General features: G+C 42.2%; 2 protein-coding genes across 5 annotated transcripts in view; one reads left to right on the top strand and one right to left on the bottom strand.

Annotated features, from left to right (window-relative positions):
* Positions 1 to 9,853, bottom strand: part of RASGEF1A (RasGEF domain family member 1A) — a 237,947-nt gene extending 228,094 nt beyond the window's left edge. The window contains exon 1 of the mRNA XM_081913704.1: positions 9,684 to 9,853. The gene's annotated coding sequence lies outside the window, so the exon portion shown is untranslated. The remainder of the gene's footprint in view (positions 1 to 9,683) is intronic.
* Positions 1 to 23,442, top strand: part of LOC309371169 (uncharacterized protein) — a 238,664-nt gene that overhangs the window by 190,249 nt on the left and 24,973 nt on the right. The window contains exons 1-2 of one of the 4 annotated variants that reach the window (XR_014168836.1): positions 5,038 to 7,574; positions 22,827 to 22,913. Coding sequence is in view for 1 of the 4 variants with exons in the window: in XM_081913849.1 (XP_081769975.1) it covers positions 22,827 to 22,913 (87 nt within the window). In the remaining 3 variants the exon portion in view is untranslated. Of the gene's footprint in view, positions 1 to 5,037; positions 7,575 to 10,404; positions 10,725 to 22,826; positions 22,914 to 23,442 lie in introns of those variants that run through there. The other 3 variants (XR_014168837.1, XR_014168838.1, XM_081913849.1) reach the window with 3 other exon arrangements.

The following is a 23,442-nucleotide window of genomic DNA, read 5'->3' as shown; positions in this document are numbered from 1 at the left end:
GTCCCTATAGGAGGTCCTGAGACCTCCCCACTGTTTTCGCTGGAAGCGTCTCTGAGCCATCCCTCCGACTCACTTTCCCTTGGAGTTCTTGCTCGCCCTCTACTGGTTCCCTCTTCCGCTGCTACTCCTCTCTCAACCTCAGTGAGCCTTTGCGCCCCCGGCGCTTTAGATGGCAGTTCCCTGACAGTTCTCAGACCTCAGCCTCCCTTAGAGGGAAGGGGAACTGACTGTGAACATTCTCCCCATTTGGGGAATGTAGCAAAATCCTATGCGTTAGGTAACAGATTGTTTTGCTGCATGCATCCAGGCTGTGATTCTGCATGCTCATAACTATTTGACCAGCAGTGGCAGAGGTTGGAACAGAGGCGAACAGTTCAGTTCGGTCGCACTGGGCACAGAGCCTAGAGGGTGCCACAACTATGATGTAGAATGGAAGACGAGAGGTGGAGGGTACTGAATTTTGGTGTCACACAGGGCACTGCTGAAATTTGAGACCCCAAGGTCCACCACCAGTTGGAATGAGGTATCTAGCAACTGCTGACAAAGAACCACAGAGACGTCACCTGTGTGTGGCATACACTACTGCACACTGTTGGGAGTGGTGTAAAGTGTGCTTTCACATTATAGTGCAGACTATGGATTAAAGGATCTGTAAGTTTTGGTTCCCTCAGTTTCTCATTTTCCCAATCATCAATTCACTTATCCATATTTCTGCAAGTTGTGCTTTAAACAACAACAGCAAAACAAACAAGCCATCAACAAGTTTAGTGTGGATTGCTCCTAAACAAGCTTTGTATTCAGTTATGACTCGGGCACACATTTTTGCCAGCAGCTTCTCCTATAATGCTTTTTTTTTTTGCATGTAACTTCCACCAATATATATTTATTTCCATGCATACTTCTAAGTACTGTATGTATTTTTGCAAACACTGGTTGGAGAACTCCATTTCAAAATTCAAATATGGACAAATTTTGAAAGATGCCTGTTTCAGTTCTCATATTTTTTCCCCAGAAAGTGCAAATTTGATAGGTTTGCCTTTGAATACAAACTGAATCAAATTTCTCCTCCATCCCTAGTTCAGACAAAACATGATATTCGCATGTAACAAAGGAGGTGGGAAATAAACCAATTGCAGCAGTTAACTACATTACAGAATAAGCCCCTTCCTTCATTCTTTACCTCTGTACGGTGCTTTGTCCTGGTGTTGCCTGTTGGTGGAGTGGGTTTCGGGTTGTTGTGTCCTGGGTCCTGAGGCAAGATACCTGTCAGAGTTCTAAGTAGAAAAGTTTTAGCAATGTGCTCAAGTTCCCCTGTGTCTTCCCAAGACAGGCTGTTTGTGCAAAGTTCGTTCTTTGTGTGCAAAATGACTTTTCACCATAGTTTCCCATCGCCCCCTGTGAACTCTGATTGAATTTGACATGAGGCCAGAGAGGGAGAGAGATCCAAGCTGTGTGCCCTGTCATCTGCGTTATGTGCCTATCAGGCTGTGTTTGTGGTTATACAGCTGGTAGTCTGCTGTGTTTTCTTGATGTAGGATCTCCTTTGATGTCACAGTGGTCCTTCTGTTTGACATTGGCTTACCTGTGCTGAGGAAAGGACTTTGAAATGTTGAGATGTCTAAGGTCTGTGGGCAACCAATCATAGAATTGTAGAGTTGGAAGGGGACCCTGAGGATCATGTAGTCCAGGGTTTCCCAAACTTGAGTCTTCAACAGTTTTTGAACTACAATTCCCACCATCCCTGACCACTGGTCTTGTAGCTAGGGATGATGGGAGTTGTAGTCCAGCAACAGCTGGAGACCCAAGTTTGGGAAACTCTGACCAGTCCAACCTCTTACAATGTGGGAATATGCAGCTGTCAAACCCTCTTATCTGTGCCAGGATCCTGTGGGCTTTTGAATGGCACATGGATGTTGCCATATTTGTTAAACAATCTCAGAGTGAATTAGGCTCACTTTATATATATGACTGGCAAGGCCGTGTTGCTGACTTATTGTCCACTGCTCTTCTGAGACAAATGGAGCTGAAGAGTGGCATGAAATGGAGATACAGAGATGTCAAAGTTAACTTTAGAATTCAGAGCCAAAGTGGGGAAGAACATTTCTGGTAGCATTGAAAAGATGACTTTAGTGATTGACACGAAAGGCTCAGCAGTATTTGCCAGTTCAGGAAGCACTTCCCTCACTCTGAACTGCCTTCAGCCGTCCTTAGCAATATCATCACATAACCAAAGCTGATTTACACAGAGTTGTGACATCATTTTCTTTCACTGCATAACTGGTGGTTTCCACATGATTTCTAAATACTGTTGGATTTCTCTTTCTGGATCATAAAATTGTCCTCTGTTTCACCTAGATACTTCTTGGATGATGGATGCTTAAGCTATATTTGCTACCCAACAGATGCTTGATTAATAAAGCACCCTTGAGAAAGACCCTTGCTAATAATTAAAAGGAATGTGTGATGGATGCTAGATACTATTTGCATATTTGCTTGATGAACATAATCTCTGTACTTGTCCAAGATCAGATTTAATTCAATTACAATTGTACTGTTTGGTGCATCTTCAATCAGAGCGGAGGACAAATTGAGGGGGAAGTTTATAAACTCCTTGGAATTTATTCATCTTCCTATGTAAATTATTCAAAATTTTAAGCTGTGCCTTCTTGGATAATAGCTGAATGTAGAGAACCAGGGGTTTAGAATTCTGAACATATTTAGCTTAACTTCTAAGAAGTGAACAAATACAATGTTTTGGAATGCAATGATGTTTCTGAGATTTGTCACAAGGGAGCACAAAGAAGGGGTGCTTCAACTGTTATGAGTTTTGGATTATTCCTGTTTGCTTCATTTTCTCAGTTCAAGATTATGCACCAAATACTAGAGAAAATGGAATGGATATACAACCAATAGTACACCGTCATTTTTCACTAAATTAAATAGTATTGGCCAATTTGGGGAAGGAATGGAGGCATACTGAATACAGAACTGATAGTTCTCGATATTAACAAATTGGAAGGAAGGGTCTGAAATGGCTGCATACTTCCTTTGCAGTGAGTGGTGGTTGCTGCCCAATGCAGCGCCTCCTCCATCAGCCCAGATGCGACACCTCACTTTGTTTGTGCGCCTCCCCCTCAGCTGCCATGGAGGCTCACGAGTTCCTGCCAAACCTGTTTTCAAATTGGGCCAATCTGTGGCAGCCTGGGAGGCGTGGCTGGGCGTGCAGACCTGAGTCAGGCAGGCTTCACTCAGGTCTGCCCGCCTGCTATATATCCTGGCCAACCAGGAGCGTCAACCACCCTTTCCCTCCCTACTTTAATTTCTTAATTTCTTGCTGCTTTAACCATTTTTTTCAAGCTAGAAGGGCTTTGCTTTGGTCTGGTGACAGTTGCCGTATTTGGGGCTGGGAAGGATTTAGCAAGGGGAAGGCAAGGGCTACCACAAATGTGTGGATTTACTGTTTGCTGTTTAATTACTACATTGACATCACATAATTAGTAATTGCACAGCTATTTACTGGAACACACAAACATTTTATGTATACTTCTAAAACTATGACTTGGCAGGGTTGGGGATTAAAAGCCAACAGTGCAATCCTATACATGCCTACTCAGAAGTAAGCCCCATTCAGGGTCAATGGGTTTATCCCCAAGTAAACTGTCGCTTGAGTTTCTTTAGGCTTTTCTAGTAGGGAACATCCTCCAAAAACCAAGTCCTAAACTATTTTAGCTGTCAGTTTCTGTATTTGTAGCTCCATAAGATGTTTCTAAGCTGCACCAACCAAAATTCAGTTGCATTCCTAATGTAAGCCACATCACGGATTTCTTTGGTGAGATTAAGCCACTTTCTGTCTTTATTTCCAACCTTTCTCCTACTATATCCTACAAATGAGCTCCACTCCCCCTTTTTACTTTAGGACACACATCTGACATTATTACAGTGGTACCTCAGGTTACAAACACCTCGGGTTACAAGCACTTCAGGTTACAGACTCCGCTAACCTCGAAGTAGTACCTCGGGTTAAGAACTTTACCTCAGGATGAGAACAGAAATCGCACGGCGGCAGCTGGAGGCCGCATTAGCTAAAGTGGTACCTCAGGTTAAGAACGGTTTCAGGTTAAGAATGGACCTCCAGAACGAATTAAGTTTGTAAACAGAGGTACCACTGTACTGAGTTTTCCATCATGACCCAAAGATCTCTTTTTCTGGTAGGCAGAGCAGTGGTGTAGTGCGAGTTGCCAGTGGCCGTGGCTGCGCAGAGGGGTGGGAGGGAGGGAAACGGACACAGTACGCATGTAAATTCAACTGCCTCTCTGATGCCTTGCCCCCACCCCGACCACCAGCTGAGAAGCCCAGTCAACAATGCATCCCCACCTGTACTGCCCTGCCAGCCACTTCTGCATTTAAGTACCTGGCTAAGCTTCATACTTTGCCAAATCGCTTCTTGCTACTTGGGGAAGGGCCGTAGCTCAGTGGTAGAGCATCCGCCTTGCAAGCAGGAGGTCCTGGGTTCAATCCCCGGTTTCTCCAGGTAGGGTTGGGAGAGACTGCTATCTGCTGCTGTTTGCTACTGCTCCGGGGGGGGGGGGTGTTCCCCATTTCATTTCACTTTTGATTTGTATACTGCCTTTCTATACTACTATACACAAGGTGGTTGACAGCAACAAAATATGCAACAAAGGACATGCTCCTTACAATAATCTGATCCAATACAAAAAGTCATAATAAAACGTAACTTTAAAATGCAACGACTTATATCGGATAAAGTAATATTCAAGAATCTATTAGGATATAATAGTACACAATAAAAGTTAACTCTCAAAACACCAGCAAATAATAAACAGAAATACTCTCTTAACAATTGCAATAAAGAATTACTAAACTATGATCAATAAAAATAGCTGCAAGTCTCAATGCATAAAAGACTGCAATACATGCAAAGCCATGTAAAAGTATCAATTTGAGAAACAAGACACACAACTTATAAGATTATTATTATTATTATTATTATTATTATTATTATTAAAAATCCCTGCTTCTGCTGTTCTTAAAGTCATGGCCTGGGAGAGGCTAATTGCTCAGACCTCATGCAGCACTCAGAGTGGCTGGACTGGGACAGTCCTCCTCTGTCATCAGGAGTAATGAGTATTGTAGAGACAGGTTGCTTCTGGTTCTAGCTCTCAAACTTTCTTGCACTGTTTTTCTAGTTCTACAGTTCCTCTCTTTCCAGCCACTACTTTTACATTATTTACCAAGGTGAGTGAGGAGAAAAATGACCATTGTGTGGGAGAATGGAGCCCTTCACAAGTCTCTTGCAAAGAGAAGCTCTTCTTTTACATACCCTTCTCAAAATGTTTCTTGATGCATAATATCAATAAGATTTGATAACAACAGTTTATCCATCTTGACAAAGAGAAAACAAATCCTCCAGTTCGGTAGCACTTAAGGCTAGATGCTATGCTATCTCTAGTTGGAAGTAATAGCTGGCATTGTCTCTTTTTTTATGGATCTATCACTCGCAGAGTGTAACAGTACAACCCTATGCATGTCTACTCAGAACTAACTCCCATTGAGTTCAATGGGACTTGCTTGCACAGTAATTGAATAGGATTGCTGCCTTAGCATGGTAGGTTTTTTTTTTTCTAGGGTTCATCTCCTTGGGAACAGGGCAAGACAAACATAGGATTGCACGAGTGATGTCTTATTGGAACATGATTTCTTCCCTTGGTTGCCAAGTTACAAATGAACTGTTATCTCATTGAATCGCATACATTTCAATAGACCCTGTTTTTCCAGCTAAAGATAAGCACGGGGAGAACAGCTGATAGCACACAGATAAGTATCAAACTCATTTATGAATGGGTTTTATATTGTATTCACTGGCAAACAGGATCAGACACTGCCATTTACACTGAAGACTTGTTCAAACCATCAAAATGGAACTGAAGCAATTGATGGAACTCTTGCAAGCTATAATTTGCTCCCCACTTTTTTTAAGGACAAAAATAAAACAAAACCAACCAGCCTAGATATTAATAGGTGCTTCAGAGCAACGCATCATCAAACTGTAATCTTCCTTGTCAAACTAAACCTCTGCACACACATTTCTTATTGATCCTGTTGAATATGGAAAATAGTGATGGCAATTGGAGGTGTGACATTTATCAGATGAATGCTCCAAATGACAAAACACAGTTATGAACCAATACTTTCACCGTGGGAGGGGAAAATACAGAACAGGAAACTCAAATTTGGAGAATGTTCTGAGTGCAATGCTGTTACAGCTATGTGGGTCTCTTTCTGGTCAGTGCCTGGATAGGAGACTTGCAGGGAGCCATGTCAAAACTGTTGGGAGCTTCCTAAACTGACAGCAGGAGATATATAAATATGAAATAAACAGCTGCTTTTCTCTAAAACATCTACAGTTACTACATAAGTCCTTTCTTCTATAGTGTGTATTGCCTATAAATCCTATTTCTGGATTTCTTTGAGATATCCTGTTGGATACTGTGGGCAGTAAGATGCTGGATTAATTGAAACCTTGGCAAGCCCATTTTTAAACCTCTGTGACTAGGGGTCTGCATGTTCATTTAAGGCCTAAGTTCTGGTCTCATCTGGAAGGATGAATGATCCTTATGTAGGATCACTTACCCTATGTAATTAGCATGCATATGCTTTTTGTGTTTTTTCTTGGCAATCAACTTCACATCACTGGCTGCTATGGGTATTAGCAAGGGAACACACAATGTAATGAGAGCACAACATGGAATGAAGTATCCTGCATAGCAAAGGCAGTAGAGAGAACCTGATGCAGGCATGCTGCTTTCTGTTGTAGCCCATGTTTCTCATAAGACTATTCACCCTTCTTGGCGGGTGCTGTTGTGGGCCACTGTTCCCTCTGCGATCAGATGGGGGAGGCCCCTTGAGCTGCTTTCCAAGCAGCAAAGGAGGTCCCTGGGCCAAGCTTGCTGCCTGAGAAGAGGATCCAGCCCACTCACTCAATTGGCCAATCGAAAGGGAACAAAGGGGGGCTTGTGGGCCACTTCCCAGGCATTTAAGGAGGACCTATGGTTTGCCTTGGCAGCCACTGTATCTGCCACTCCTGAGATCTTTTCGTTGGATTGTCAGTCTTGTCACTGGACCTTGACACAAACACTAGATGTCATGTCTAACTATCCATGGAATTTGGGTGGTCCATAAGGTGGGGGTGCAACATGTACTTCTGTCTTAGCACTGAATCTACTAGACAAGACTGAAGCAATGTGCTTGGGAGAATATGGAGAGGGAATGCTACATGCTGCTGGTTTGGTTTCAGCTGTCCCTGCTCACTCAGGTCTCCAACCTTGGGGCTCTCCTGGACGCATTCCTCTGCCTAGAACCCCATGTTTCTGCAGGGGACAAGCAAGTATTTCCCTGATGTAATCTGGTTATGGAGATTATGCCTCTTTTTATAAGAGTTTATTATAACCTTGAAACTATAGACTACCGTAATATACTCCATGTGTTTTTTCTTCTTGAGGACTTCAGGAGATCCTTCATCCACTTTGAAGTTCTACGGTGTCTCTTTTAACAAGGTATGATTGTTTTTTAAATAAAATACCACAAACTTCTCCTCTGGCTTCCTGCAGCCTAGTGGGCACACTTCAATGCCTAGTATTCACACCTAGAGCTCTAAGAATATTGGGTATAATATCATGAAGAGACTGCCTCATCCCTGATAACCCATTGTAATGCCAGTGGTCAATAGAGAATGTACTGTTGGGAATAGAGTCTGCATGACATGCTAGCATGCAAGCTTTCTTTTTGATTGTTCTGTAAATTGTAGAATTTTCTTTCCTTGGGGTGTCACCCCAGCCTGGAATACTTTCTTGAAAGTTTTAGAAAACTTAAAAAAACAAAGAAAAACAATGCTGGCTTGGGTGGATGGAGCAAGGCAAGTTAGAGTCGAGCATGAGATCTATTATAGCACATTTTCATTGCATGTTTAAGTGCAGATGGCTTAACTACTATTAGCCACTATGAGACTATGAAATAAGGTGGGCTTCACATTTAAAAGATTTTGAGGCAGATGTAATTAAACTTCTTGAATAGCAGTATCATTTTCTAGGAACACACAAAGCATTGGATCATTAAAAAAATAAGCACAGTATAAGCAATTAAATATAAAGCGTTACAGATGAGTTTCAGTCACAGTGTTTATGAGGCTTCTCTAGGACTCAGAAGTGTGGGTGTGTTGCTATGCCTGCAGGCACAGGGGATGTGTTACTGCCATCTTTACCCCTAGTGAAGGATGCAACTGTTCAGATCAGAAATGCACTCAATACAGCAGCAATCAGCAGGTTTACTTGCTACACCAATAACCACATTTAGGCACCACAGCTTTTCATGTACCAGTTCATGCAGAAATAGTGGAAACAATCAGCATAATAAACTGTGGCCAATCTCTACACACAACCCCACAGCATTAGTTATTGCATGAGCAGCCTCTTGTCTGACCCTTTAATTGCATAAAAGCCATCAACTCATTACAAAGTATTTCCCATCCATAGTGGGTCCAGGTGAACCAAGCGCGATGTAAAGGACAAGCAATAAAACACTTCCATTTACAGCACACAAAATTAAACCCAGCGGAGAAAAGAGCACTGCATGCATTATTATTACAGTTAGAGAAAGTTATTTGGTGCTTTTGGTCCAAAACAGACATCAAGGAGCACAGCTCATAAAGATTGTTTGAGGTCCTTGCTCAGCTTCTCTTCCATGTATTAAATGCATTCAGGAAAGGTTTATTTAATGGAACCACTTCCGAGATAAACTGGCTGGTTCCTAGAACATTAACTCGACAGAGAGCGCACACAAGCAAGATGGATATTTCAATTAGAAATCAAAGATAAAATGCAAGCAGTAGCATTAGGACTAGACACCAGATTCAGACAACTAATAGAAGAAAACTGTACCCAGGAACATAAAATGGTTCCCTATGGCTCAAAGCAACGAGTTGCAAGCTATCCACACAAATGTCAGGGTGCCCCCACATGCACGTTTGTGGGTTTCGTTTAGCAAAACGTAGTGCCAGGCTTTTTATCAGTATCAGCACAGCACAGAACAGTTGATAGTCCCTGGGTGGGCTTTTTTCAGATGGCTTGAGTGAGTGCCGTGGCTTTCAAAACACTCAGCATAAATTAAGGAGATGTATTTGTGCCTGGGAGGCTCTGAATTGCTAGGGATATCTTGGGGGGTGGGGTGGGCAATGGATAGAGCAAAGTGCCTCTTTGAACTACGAAACCTGAGCTCAATTTTGCAAGTGATGAAAGCTGCAAGGCTGCCTTTCTAATAGACCCCTGGTCTTCCCTAAAATTGATCCCTATGGTACCTCCTGAGAGGAGAGTTTAGGAATGTTGAGCATCTTTTTATATCTTGCCGGAGCTTGGGAGCAATGCCCTCATTAAGAAAAGTTGCACTTGAGAAAGAAAAGCAATCTATGTGGCTGGCTTCAATCTGTCTGTTGTGATCAAGGACTACAGCTCTAGAACAGCACCCCAGAGGCTAAGACCAGGAAGGAATTACTAGTGACATGCCATGCCAGGTGTAGAGTACCAGTGTCAGCCATCCATCAAAGCCTCAGAGGTGTATTGCTTTAATATATCTAGAAAGAGAGAAAGAGAGAAGCAATCTTCCAGCCTTACCTTGATCTGGTCCAGTGTAGCTTTTTGGCTGTGCTCCGTCCACTACAAGAAAGAGAGGGATTAATGCCAATTCCCTGTGAGTCATCCTAAATGACAGAGTAGGTTCACTCTTTGCTCAGGCTGCTTGCTGCCTCCGCTATGTGACAGCTGCCGGCTGGCTTTGGAACAAGAGTGTCCCATTCTGCAGCTTACTGCAGGGGGAGTGTTAGGTGGATACGCACAGGCAGCAAGAGAAAGCAGAAAAGCAGGAGGGTGTGGGAGAAAGCGAGAGCAAAGAGACTGAAATAGGAATATACCATCTGAGTCGGCATTGCCTCTGTCTCCCTGCCTCCTCGTGTTGGATGGTTTTAAAAGTTTCTTTTCAATAATGAGGCATGGATGCTTTTAAAGAACTTTAAGAATTGCCTGTATCTTGCATTGCCATCCCAAAGAACTATTTTGAGATCACAGCTTCTCTGAACAGTTTGCTTGTTGAGAAATGTTTTAGCTGCTGCTGGTACAATACAGGATAATGTTTTCTTAGGTTGTGACTGGCTTGGGTGTTCATTTGACGAATCCATGGTGCCACTGTGGCAGTGTAGAAAGAGTCTTGAGTCAAAGAGACCAGGATTCAAGTGAGCGGTGTGCCGGATATTCACTGGTTTTGATATCTTCTTTGAAATGGTCATATTTTGCAGCTGAATTAATTCCTGAGTAGGGAAGGAGTGAAAGGAATCTTGCTGGCTTTGTTTATGAGTGCCTGTGTGACATCACGTCGTACGCGACATTGTGATGTGGCTGGCAGACTCCTCCGGGTTGCCATAGGCAATTAGATTAAATGGCTGCGAGGGCAAAGTAGCAGAGGAACAAAGTAGGCTGCCAAACCACAAGCAGCCAGGAGGACAAAAAGGTGCCAGGCTGCATCAAAGCAACAGGAAGAGGTTTGCAACAAGTATCTAAAATTGTCACAAACGGGAGGGGCTTTCAGGCATTCACAAGAACAAACCACTTCAATTCAAATCTCACGAGCTCCAAGGAAACTGGCTGGGTTGCCTCAGACAAGTCAGTGTTGCTTAGCATCATCTACCTCAGAGGGTGGTTTGAGGATAAAAATAAGGAAATTCCATGTATGGTGCCCTGAGTAGGATTCAACACTGCTTGATAAATGTAGGGCCCCCTGCAGAGGGGACCACAAAAAAACTGTTGGGCTTTCTAGCTATTCTTTGGGTAGGCCCCAAGGCACTTCTGTTCGGTTCCAAAATATCGGATGTAATAGTAATAATAAATGGAAGGTTCATCCTGACAAGATGGAAAGCCTGTGAATAGAGAGTATTGAACAAATTGTGGGTGGAGTTGCACTCCGCCTGATGAAACAGGTTCAAAATGTAGCTATGCTCTTTACTCTAACCATGGCTTAACAGGCTAAACCAGTACAGGGCTTCTTTGTCCAAGCTGGAGCCTCTCCTGAACAGAGGTAACCTGTCCGTGGTTATCTATACTCTACTAACAACCTGTCTGGATTTCTGCAATGTGCTGTACATAGGGTTACCTCTGAAAATGGTTTGGAAGCTTTGGCTGCTGTAAAATGTATCCACCAGAGTGTTGACTGGCAGTGGTATCTCATCAGTCTTAGAAAAACTTTATGGGCTCCATTTTTTGCTTCTGGACCTACGGTAATTCAAATGGCTGGTGTTCACCTCTAAGGCCATAAATGGTTTGGAAACTTGAAAGAGTGCCGTTTTCCATGCCAATTTATCTGTACACTATGGTAGTAAGCCGATGATTTATTGCTCAGAGCTGAGATTAGGTGTAACACTATTCCCCCCCCCCCTCCGTAGTGGTACCTTAGCTACAGAATGCCTGGTGCCACCTTTGCTCACTTTTAGGCACCAGACAAAAAACACTTTTAAAAAATATAAGTAGCATACTACCCTCCAACATTCCTCAGATGGAAAAAGGGACATTTTCTACTCCTCTTCACTGACGCTCCTCGACCCACCATTTTTGGTCCCGTCCCCCCCCCCCCCGCAGAACATTTCTGCCACCACTACACCAATGGGACAGAACACATACATCCTGAACAGTCTTGATGAAACCTCTTAATCCTGATTTTTATTTTATTTATTTCACAAAAAGAAAAACACACACCAATCAATAAATCTTAGAAAGGGACAAGATTAGACATGGATACACATGGATGTTTAGGGGAGTTTTTAATGTTTGAAGTTTTATTCTGTTTTTAATCTTCTGTTGAAAGCCACCCAGAATGGCTGGGGAAACCCAGCCAGATGGGCAGGGCAGAAATAATTATAAATAATAATAATAATAATTATTATTATTATTATTATTATTATTATTAAATTATGTAAGCATTAAAAAAATCAAAACTCCTTATGCTCATCTCCTCTCCCCCTTTCCTCCCTCCCAGGTTGGCCCTGCCCTCTGCCTGCCTCTAAGACGGAGGTGGCCTCTCCTCCTCCTCCTCAGCCACTCTCCAGCAGCAACTATGAGCTGCCAGAGGAAGAGGCTGGCAGCAATGGCAAGGAGAGGCCATGGGATGCTTGCAGTTGTGACAATGGCCATTGCCATTGCTCAGCACAAGTGCCAGCTCCTCTTCACAGAGCTCAGCAGCAGTGGCACTTGCAGAGGAAATAGGGACATTCTGGGATCAAATCAATAGCTGGGATGGCTTTTGCAATTCCAGGACTGCCTTTCGAAAATAGGGGCATTTGGAGGGTATGAAGGAGGCATTTTAAAATACATCTGCCATCTTAAATGTTCTAATTCTTGACTTCCAGCTGCATTTTAGCTCCTGTTTCTTATATGTATCCATTGTTGTTTTACTTAAAGGTTTGCAAAGTGCCTTGAGAATGTTGATGAAAGGAGGTGCATATGTGTTTTAAATAAACCGTTGTGGTTTTTTTGTCTGTGTCTCTCAACTTGGCCTGGAACCAAATAAACGCACAACCAACTCCCTGTGCCCAAGGGAGCTCTGGGCTTTCACTGCATAAACAGTGCTCCCTTGCTCAACGCCATGTGGCTAATCCCTTTTGGAGTTTTGCAGAAGCAGCTGTAAAATGCCTTGGAATATTTGTGTGTGTGTCTGCCATTCAAAGGAAAATAACCAGAAACCCCACCGGCCATGCCTTAGTTCTTGGCTGTACCTCAAAATAAGTCTTTGGAGTCCAACTTTTGTTTTTAGCCTAGAACTGGCACATGGGAAAAATAATCTGAGTTACCAAATGTCTTTTGTGGCTAGTAATGTGTCACACAAATTTGGGTGTGGGTGTGTGGAGCAGCTTTTGTTCAGTTTTCTGCCTAGTATTCTAAACAATGCATATTCTTTATTTATGCAAACTGCTGGCCATTTACACAGGTTTTTAAAAAAAAGCTGAATATCTAGTAGATCCTTTCTGGTGGTGAAGAAAATGAAGCTTGTGGGACATAATCAATTGCTTTCATTTTCCAGCAATTAAGGGGACTGTAATTGAGATTCATGTTGCATGGAAAACCACAGATTCAGTAGATTATTTTGTAGTACAATGCTGCTCATGTTGAAAGAGCTGTCACTGCATTGCCGACTCATGTTGGCATCAATGATACATTAATATATCAACTTGAAAATGAAAAATGTCTTTATAATCAAGAAGAAGGGGCAGCTTAAAAACTTCACTGCGGCTTGATTCTGAAATCTATCAAGGTAATTTATTGGTATTTTGCAAAATACCAGCCTCTAGTGAAGTCTGACTCCAAAGCAAAAAATAACCCACACATCAAGAATAATTAATGGAGAATGATTTGCCTTTAATTGACAGATACCTTAGTGTAGATTATTGTTCCTGTGTTGATCCTGAGATGCAGCACTGATAAAGTGGTATCTATCATTGGGCCAATTATCCATTCAGCATCAATAGGCTACATGCCTATTTCTGCAAGGCCTGTCATCCAAATAACCAACTAGCCGTTAATTGATTGATCATGTTTACATCACTTTATATTAATTAAATGAAACCAGTTTCTCTTTGGAGAAAAATGTTTCTAAAGATTCCATTAAATTAAAATTTACAAACTTCTCGTGAAATTCTACCCGTATCTGTTCATAGGATTTTTTTCTGTGTTCGGTGGAGCTTACTGTCAGCAAAGTAGGTAGACGATTGCAGCCTGAAGCAAGCACTCATTTTTATTAGGAGTGGCCGTCTTAATGGCAATCTTTATCATCAACGTTCCCTACTGCAGTATTTCGCCTGTAAAACAGATTAAAACCAAGTATAGCCAAATAATATTATTTGCAGACCCAGGTGCGGTGAAGCTGAGGGAAGGAGTGCATGAGGCAAATGAAGATGAGGAGACAGATGTTAGACTATATATAATGAGGCCACAACTTCATTGATTGCAGATGCATAGGTTTGGCGTAGGGCCGCAGGGGTTCCCAAACTTCTTTCAAAGAGGGCCAGATTTGATGAAGTGAACATGTTTGAGGGCCGACCACAGTTGCTGAGCTTCTTTTAAGGTTTTACCCCAGGACATATACTGCCACGGAGGCCGGATTAAATTGATCAGCGGGCCAGATTAAGCCCCCTAAATGGACTTTGCCAAAATGGACTTTGGGCATGCTATCCTATTGTCTAGTGATGTATAGAAGTGAGAGCTGGACCATAAAGAAGGCTGATCGCCGAAGAATTGATGCTTTTGAATTACGGTGCTGGAGGAGACTCTTGAGAGTCCCATGGACTGCAAGAAGATCAAACCTATCCATTCTGAAGGAAATCAGCCCTGAGTGCTCACTGGAAGGACAGATCCTGAAGCTGAGACTCCAATACTTTGGCTACCTCATGAGAAGAGAAGACTCCCTGGAAAAGACCCTGATGTTGGAAAAGATGGAGGGCACAAGGAGAAGGGGATGACAGAGGATGAGATGTTTGGACAGTGTTCTCGAAGCTACCAGCATGAGTTTGACCAAACTGCGGGAGGCAGTGGAAGACAGGAGTGCCTGGCGTGCTCTGGTCCATGGGGTCACGAAGAGTCAGACACAACTAAACGACTAAACAACAACAATCCTATTGTCTGTTCCACACGATACAGCAATCAGGCCTCAAATGTGGTGGCACTTACCTTTGGAAAGTGCTTCCATTACATATTGCATAGGTGTCATCTCTGTTGTCATTTTGGTGCCTTCTGAAGACCTTCCCCTTTCAAGAAGCCTTTAAGCAGAGATATTTATCCCAGTCTGCATCTGTAGTAGAACAACTTTTAACTGTTTTCATATGTGGAATTGATTTTCACTAATTGGTATTGTTTTTATATATGGAATTGTTTTATATTTTGAACTGTTTGCAGTTTTTTTTTACATTTGCTTTATACTTGTGACTTTTATCTGTTATATATTTGTGCATTTTATCATTGTATCTTGCCCTGGCACCTTGTGGTGAAGGGCAGGTAAGAAATCTAATGAATAAATAGTTTATTGGACATTGTTATTCCTTTGAAATGATCCTTATAAAGTGAAACTGCTCGTGAAATGGGAAAGCCATCATTGGCTCTCCAACTAGCCTCTGCCCACCCCAGCGTTACTATTCAGCCCGCCATTTTGCTGCCACTGACAAAAATAGTGGGGTCTGGCTGGAGGGGTAGAGGAGAGAAACATTTGCTTGGGGGCCCCAGATGAGGCCCCTCAAACAGGGGTTTCACTACCCATAATAGATGCCAACTCCTTTTTATTTTATTTTCAAATTACTCAGGCTCAAGAATGAAGGAAGGAACTGGCTGCACTTTATTTATGTTCAAACAACATGCTAGGAAAGCAACGCACGTATGCAGCTTGACAGATGTCTCAAGATGCACAAAGGGAGGCAAGAAAGGAAAATATTGTGTGTGTGTGTGTGTGTGTGTGTGTGTGTTTATGTAGTGGAAAAATGGTTTTATGCTTGTAGTTCTGGAAAATTGTGTTGACATTTCTCTTGTGTTTGGAGACAAATGACGGGGAGTTAGTGTCAATCTGACACGTTGTGTGAAGTCTTCTGCATGACGACTAATGTTGCCTGATTTGGAGTGATTGGCAGGCTCGACTCCCCTTGAGGAATGTAGGTCAGCAGCATTTGAGGGGCTGTGTGACAGGGGCTGTGTGCAGAAGTTCTTTGGACAATGTGCGCACCTCCACTGTTTGCCTGGCAGGTCAGGGGTGCCGTCAAATCCTTTTCTTATGGGATTATAAAATGTACTTTAGTAAATGAAACACTAAATGCATTATGTGCCGCTCTTAATCTTTCTTCGCTTGTGGAAGCCAGCAAAAGCACGGTGTGTGCATTAAGGCTTTGCGCTTCAGTTCCAGAATACAAATAGGAATAGCTCGGTTGAAAGCAGGTAAACTTGCTTTTGGTATATTGCATTCAGCTTGACCCGTGAGTCACCTAATGATTAGCAACCATTGTTAACATTAATTCTTACAGCTGCCAAATACAGGCTTGGATCCACAATAACAGATAGTGTTTACCAGGCACAATTCCCGATCCTTTTCCTCTGCGGCCCCTCATGCTCTCTGACCCCTTGGGAGGTGCAGCTTGAGATGGTGAAGGAATTGTTAGAAATTAGTGACTCCATTATGCACAAAGGGATATGTCTTCCATTTACACAAGCCGATCTTTGGACCCAAGCCATAGAGGTGAAACCATCTTTGTGGACCATGGTATCTGATATTCTCTGAGTATTTACCAAGGGTCGTATCTCTCTACACAAAGTAGACCCACAGAAACATTGTGTGGTGGCATTACAAGTCAAGAGAGCGCTGTCAGGCAAAAAGCCCTCTGACTCTGTGAGGGAGTGTGGGCCGTTTCTAAAGTTTGAAGTAGGAATGGGGCAGAAATCTGACAACATTTAAAGCTGAACCTGCTTAATTTGCACACTCTGACACAACCCACTGTATCACCACCTTCTTTAGAAATTTAGAAATCTACAAAAATTGTTAGGTTAGGAAAAATTGCTTTGCGGAAATGTGTATGGAGTTTTGCCTAACATGTATATTAGGATAAATTTACAAATGTGTATATTAGGAGAAAGTCACACTAAAATGCAGATGAATTTTCATGTGCACCTTTTTTTTAAGCAAACTAAAGTGGAAATATGAGTGGGATATAAATAATAAAATTATTATTACTATTATTAAGAGTGAAAGAAGTGAGAAACCGAGAGAACATAAGATTACATATTTGCCCGTCCCTTACTTTAAGAGCATTTGTTTGTTTGTTCTTAAAATGTTAGAAAAGCCCTGTGCTCATTCACAGTTGACAAGATTTCAGCAGTGTTTCAGGATCACATGGTAACTTCAGGAAGCCCTGTCTGCCTGGAATCTGGTCAGCAAAGAACCCAGTGCTGCTCTGAGCAAGCATGTGGCTTTATTACAATGTTGGGACTAAATGAAAGATCCTACATTCAATTTCTTTGATAAGCAAACCTGCGCAGCTCTGCCCCTTTTGTGACATTTTGGTCGGTCAAATAAAGGCATTGCCCTGATGTGGATTTCTGAATTGATTTCCAGACTGGTTTTTCATGGGAGATTGCCAACCCAAATAAATTTGTGTTCCCTGGAAATATTTGATGAATCATAAATGGAAAAGTTGCTCTTGGTCTTCTACACCTTCTGAAAGAAGATTATCATCTATCTATCTATCATCTATCTATCTAATTGTTGTGCCACTAAGCTGACACTAGTAGCTAAATCGGTTGCTGGCTTTTTGCCAGCTTCCTTCAGCTTGGAAAAAGCCGCCGTCTCGCTTGGCACAGCAGTGATGTTGTGTGCCCTGAAAGTGAGGGCCAGAGTGTATGAAGGATGATTTTGGCTTTCCAGTTTTGACAGCCTGTGCATCCTGGATATTTAATTACCAATTAATGAATGCTTTTTGTATTATTAACTCTGTGAAATGGCCTGTGATTAGAAGATGGTCCCAATTAGCCTATGGCACTCACTCTTTCCAGTCATATGCGTGTCAGCATTAAGGAATTTAATCAACCCAATGTTTAAATATGGAACTGTATTACTGTATTATTATTGTGATTATTATTATTAAAAAAGAGGTGCCAGAACTCACCATGAACACCTCTGTTGTTCTCTCCAAATGGCGAAAAGGTCCCACCTGAGAGGTGCTGGAACTGAGTTCCAGAGAGTTCTGGCTGGGGAAAAAACCCTGGTTGTTTTGTTAGAATGAGAATTAGAATTAGAATTACATAGACTGTAATAATGGTGCAGAAGGGAAAAAACAGAGTCTCTGTTTGGTAATGTTGCGGAATCTGTTGGGAAGAGATGGTCCAAAAACTCCCTAGCATCTGTGGATGTTGTTGGGTTATATCCTCCATCCTCACCATTCTGCCTTTTGGGAGTTGGTGTCCAACAAGAACAGGACATTTTAGCTATGCATGGTAAGAATCAGACACACATGCTCCCCTTCCCCTCTCTTCCACACGTCTGTTTGTCCTGTTGCTTCTCCTCGGGGAAACTCACTGTTTACCACTCAATCGGAACAAATGTCAATGTAGTTTTCTTTGCGGATTGATGTTTGCTCTGATTTGGCGGCAAAGAGCAAATATTCCCAAGGAAAGTGGCAGGGTAAATGGAAAACCTCTCGGACCCTGTGCCTAGAAAATACGGGACAAACAGTAAAGCTATCAGACTCATGCTTTCTAGGCATGGGACAAGCCCTTACTTTGAATATAGTGGTACCTTGGTTCTCAAACGCCTTAGTACTCAAACAACTTGGAACCCAAACACTGAAAACCTGGAAGTAAGTGTTCCGGTTTGCAAACTTTTTTTCAGAAGCCGAACAAGCTCCATTTTGAGTGTTACACTTCTGATTTGAGTGCCACACTTCTGTTTGGAGTGTTACACTTCCGCTTTGAGTGCCAAACTCTGGTTTTCCATGCTTCCGTTTGGAGTGTTACGCTGAAGTCTGTCTGTTTTTGCTATTAATTTTGCATTTTTGTGGCTCCCTTTTTTTCTTTTTGTGTCTGTGTGGAACCCAGTTCAGCTACTGATTGTTTGATTGTGTGACTGCAGTTTATTGCTTTCATTTTATGGATCAATGGCCTCGTTAGATACTAAAATTCATGTTAAATTGCTGTTTTAGGGGTTGTTTTTAAAAGTCTGGAACGTATTAATCCATTTTGCAACGCTTTGGTTTTGGAACAGACTTCCAGAACAGATTAAGTGTGAGAACCAAGGTATCACTGTACAAGCTTCCCTTTCCTCTTACAAAAAACAAACCAGAGTTTATTAACTCTTGGGGCTAAGGCGAAGGAGGGAAGGATGATTATTTTAAATAAATAAATAATCCTTAGGATAAATATTCCCACTCGAGGCAGAGCGTGAGAGTTGCATTGTGAACATAATTCAACAATTATTAGAAAAATGCAGGTGCATTAAGGTTCTCAATATAGATTTATGACCAGGTAAGAAGAGTTCACCTGGTTTTCAGAAAAGGTCTAGGAATGTATAGATGTTTATAATGCATTTTCATGAGTTGCCTTGAAATAAGAAATAGCAAGTTGGGTAGCGGTATCAGTCTTCCCATGGATTACAAAGCTGTATAATTGTACAGTGGTACCTCAGGTTACAAACGCTTCGGGTTCGAACTCCGCTAACCTGGAAGTAGTTACCTCAGGTTGCAAACTTTGCCCCAGGATGAGAATGGAAATTGCGTGCTGGCAGTATGGTGGCAGTGGGAGACTCCATTAGCAAAAGTACGCCTCAGCTTAAGACTGGTTTCAGGTTAAGAACAGACCTCCAGAACGAATTAAGTTCGTAACCCAAGGTACCACTATAGCTTTAAATATTGAAGTCAGGTTTCAAAACTGCTTCAGTGGGTGTACTGATATAGCATTTTCTCCTCTGAAAATCAGTCAAATTAAGAGACTATCCTGTGTATGCTGAACTTCATTTATCTATTAGAGATGGTGTTTGGAGGAGGGAGGTTCCAGGGTAAAATAACAATATTTTCTGTTGTTTTTTTAAAAGGATAGCATATCCATTGTATTCTTTCTCCTCATCTCTTTTTGTGTAACTTCCATTATGACATCAATCTTTTGGGAGCAAAATCTGTCAAAGACGAGCTTTCAAAAGCACCACAGGAAGAAAACATCCACAGGTTTTGTTCAAAACATCTTGTTTCTTGTGGCTCACGAGAGAATTGTCAAACGGTTCTGCAACAGTCTGACAATATCAAGAAAGAAGTATTTAATCAGAAAACCAGCTGATGAGACTCTACAGGATTTCTGAAAGCTTCAGTGATTTGTTATGTCTTTGCTTGAGGGAGGGGGGGCTCAGTTTGACAGTAGCACTGCTGCATTACAGAATAACTCAAATTGTGTTGCAAACTGGGTTGTTAGAACAAGTTCAATGTCTTGTGCTCCTAAGGCCTCTTTCTCTTTCTCTCTCATAATGGGTGGTGGTAAATTTTGAAGCAGAGAAGTTCACAATGACAGCCACCCTTGCCCCAAGGAAAGCTAAAAAATGAAGCTATCATACCCAGCTGATTAGGGTATGCAGATAAAGGATGTTGTAGGGGTTAAAGTGTTGGCATTTAGCTATAGGGACCTAGGTTCATGTCTCTAATGAGCTGTGTGGCATGACCACAATCACCATCATCATCAAACCTTTTATTGGCATCACATACAAACATCCAAAACAAATCAATACAGAATTGCCATTTCCCCAGTGGCACAAAACATTTGCTAAAAGAAAGCAGGCAGAGCAGTCTAGACCGCTGGATTCTGACTGCATGGGTTCAACTTTAAAATCACATTGGGCTTTAGCACTCTGTTGAAATGCAAAGTTTAGGTTTTAATTAGAAATGCAAACCATCTTGCACACACGTGTAGCTATTCAAGCTGCAAGCATGAAGCCGAACCCCATCAAAGGAAATAACTATCCAACTGCTGCTTGATTTCATTTTCTGCAACTCCCTACATTTTAATATGTCACAAATGATTGTAAAACTTGAAAGCCTTGTTTTCACCTCATTCACTTGTTGGACCACAGAGGTATGTCAGATGATGTAATTGCTGGTGATGCACCAGCAGATGATGTGATCTTGTTTCTGTCTCCCCCTTTCTGCTCTACTATACCGCTGTGTGTATCATTTGTTTGTTCATTCATTCATTTGTTCTGTCTGTGTCTGTCTGTCTGTCTGTCTGTCTGTCTGTCTGTCTCTCTCTCTCTCTCACTCTCTCTCTCACACACACACGAATGAGAATGCTGCATTAGAGTTGCTTTCTGTTGGTGTCTCACTTGGCTGCCCTGTAGTTGTGTGTGAACATGGTACCCACATGGATGGGGCTAATCATGTGGAGCTTCCCCCAATCAGCTCATAGCTTAATTTGCAGGGCGCCCATTGTACAGAAAAGATCTACGTGACTCGTCCTTGTCCATGTGGCTTTTGTGTTGATGTTCTTGTTTCAGCTTGCGTTTGATTGTAATTTCTTGGGGTTTTCTTTCCCTCTTGTTTTGCAAGCCACTTCAAAAGCTTTTTTGTTTTTGTTTTTATAACTGCAAATATATTCGACTGGGAATATAAATGTAAGTAGTTGATAATTCATACCTAGTTGATAATTCATATGGTTGACACACAGTCGCCTATTTCAGAATTCCCATCATTATTCCTTCTATTTTGAGTGTTGAGGTTGTGAGTGCTGTCGTGTGTCAGCCCAAAATGGCACCAGCCATACACAAGAGTGAGGAATCGGGAGAAGGGATGGAACAAACAAACAAACAGAGACAGAAACAGGGAGACAAGGGGAGTCAGAAATTTGTTCTCTCCTCTTTATGACAGGGACAAGTGAACTAATAGCTGTTGTTGTGGTTTAGTCGTTTAGTCATGTCCGACTCTTCATGACCCCATGGACCAGAGCACTCCAGGCACTCCTGTCTTCCATTGCCTCTCGCAGTTTGGTCAAACTCATGTTAGTAGCTTTGAGAACACTGTCCAACCATCTCATCCTCTGTCATCCCCTTCTCCTTCTGCCCTCAATCTTTCCCAACATCAGGGTTTTTTCCAGGGAGGTAACAAATAGATGAGGATATAGTGCAAGGATGTGGCCATCTAGCTATTGTAGTACTGAAGGGACATTACATGTCCAGAATCTGGGATCTTGTGGTGGCATGATCATTGTTGTTTATCTGGCAACCATTTTGTACAATTTGCTCCATTGGTTTTCAGTGGACAATCCACCAGAAGTGAAACTCTCTTCTCCATAAGAAATCATGGTGTCTGTTTACATTTAGCAGTTCTACACCACCCACTTTTTAAAAAATATATTATTATTTTTTGCCTTGGTGATAGAAACATCATGTGCTCTGACAGCTTTTTCACAGCTGTGGGAATAGAATTCACAGTTGACTGCAAGCATTTCATTTCATAAAAAGAGTTAATTAAGCAACTTGCATGGGTGACCCTTTCATTATCAGCTTGTGTCGTTATCGTGCCTCTCCTGAAGGATCCTTCAGTTTTTCATCAACAAATTGAGACTCCTACCCTTCTGCACTGCAAATATTTTTGTCGTTTCTGAAGACAAGTTTTCTAATATGATTTGTCAGTCATTCCAAAATTATTGATCAATTTTTACTCAGCAACTCGATGGTAACTGTTTTTCATCAAGCTGTTTATATGTATATATTTGGACAGATTGATTCTTTAAAAATAGTGTTGCTGTTTTCTGCTGTCTTCTGACCTGATGTCTGTAATATGACTTAATTTAATTGTCACTTATATGAATCTTGGGGGGGGGGGGGATAGTTTGCTATATATCAGGCCACAAGAGAGAGATATTTGGGAAATATTCATTTCATGAATTTTTATGTCTGGAGTTGGGATCTTCTGGCTGTTGGCCTAAGTAGGCTGGCTAGGCATCGCCATTTGGCCTGCAAGGCCATTTCAGCTAAGCCATGCCCACCTGCCCGAAAACCTGGCTCAGCTCAAATGGAGTTTGCAGGCACCACCAACCAACTGACTGTGTAAAGTGCTTTCCAGTGGGCATTGCAACATCTGCCCAATAGCTGATGGTTGAGTCCTGTGAAGCCCCTTGCAGAGCATCCCACAAGATCCAACAGTCTACATTTTAGACCATAAACACGTAGATTAAGCATGCCAATTCAGCATGTTTCACTTGTTTGGTTTCTTTCAGTCACATCAACCTTCCCCCAACCCAGAGATAGCAAGGGGATGTTAAGAGACCTGTCTTCCAACCTGCCAAGAGAAACGACATTGCCAGGTAAGCCTCACTTCCCTTCTCCAAGAGCAGACGTGTGTTGCAAAATAGGCATTTGGTCTCCCACGTGCTGCTGCTTAAGTAAAGCCAGTCCCACCATCGCCACAGAATTACAGATGCTAAAGTCAAATGGCAACCACTGTGGTGGTTATTCAATGAGCCACTCTAGGCATGCCCAGTGCTTTTCTCTTTTGATTCTTTAAACCAGCAGACCTGTTTATTATGTCAGGAACTTCTTTTTTAATTAGTTTTAAAAAGCTGATTGTCATGTAGCATGGGCGGCTTCTCAAGAAACACAAGGAAGGGTGAAGAGAAGCTCTCCCAAATGCACAGCTTTAAATCAACAGGGTAGCCTGCTTCTGCTGCCTCCAGTTCTCAAAAGACAGCCAGCCCCTCCCAGTCCCAGCCCCCCCCATACACTGTCCTTTCCCATTCCTTCCCTTACACTGGTGATATGAACAGCAGCAAAAGTGTGTGAGGGAAATAGAAGAGAGACTTTCCACCCGCCTTCCTTTCTGTCACATCACCATGT

The sequence above is a fragment of the Podarcis melisellensis genome, assembly GCF_964234715.1.
Source record: "Podarcis melisellensis genome assembly, chromosome: 5".
NCBI classification, from domain to species: Eukaryota; Metazoa; Chordata; class Lepidosauria; order Squamata; family Lacertidae; genus Podarcis; species Podarcis melisellensis.
This window is presented reverse-complemented; position numbering and strand designations above follow the sequence as displayed.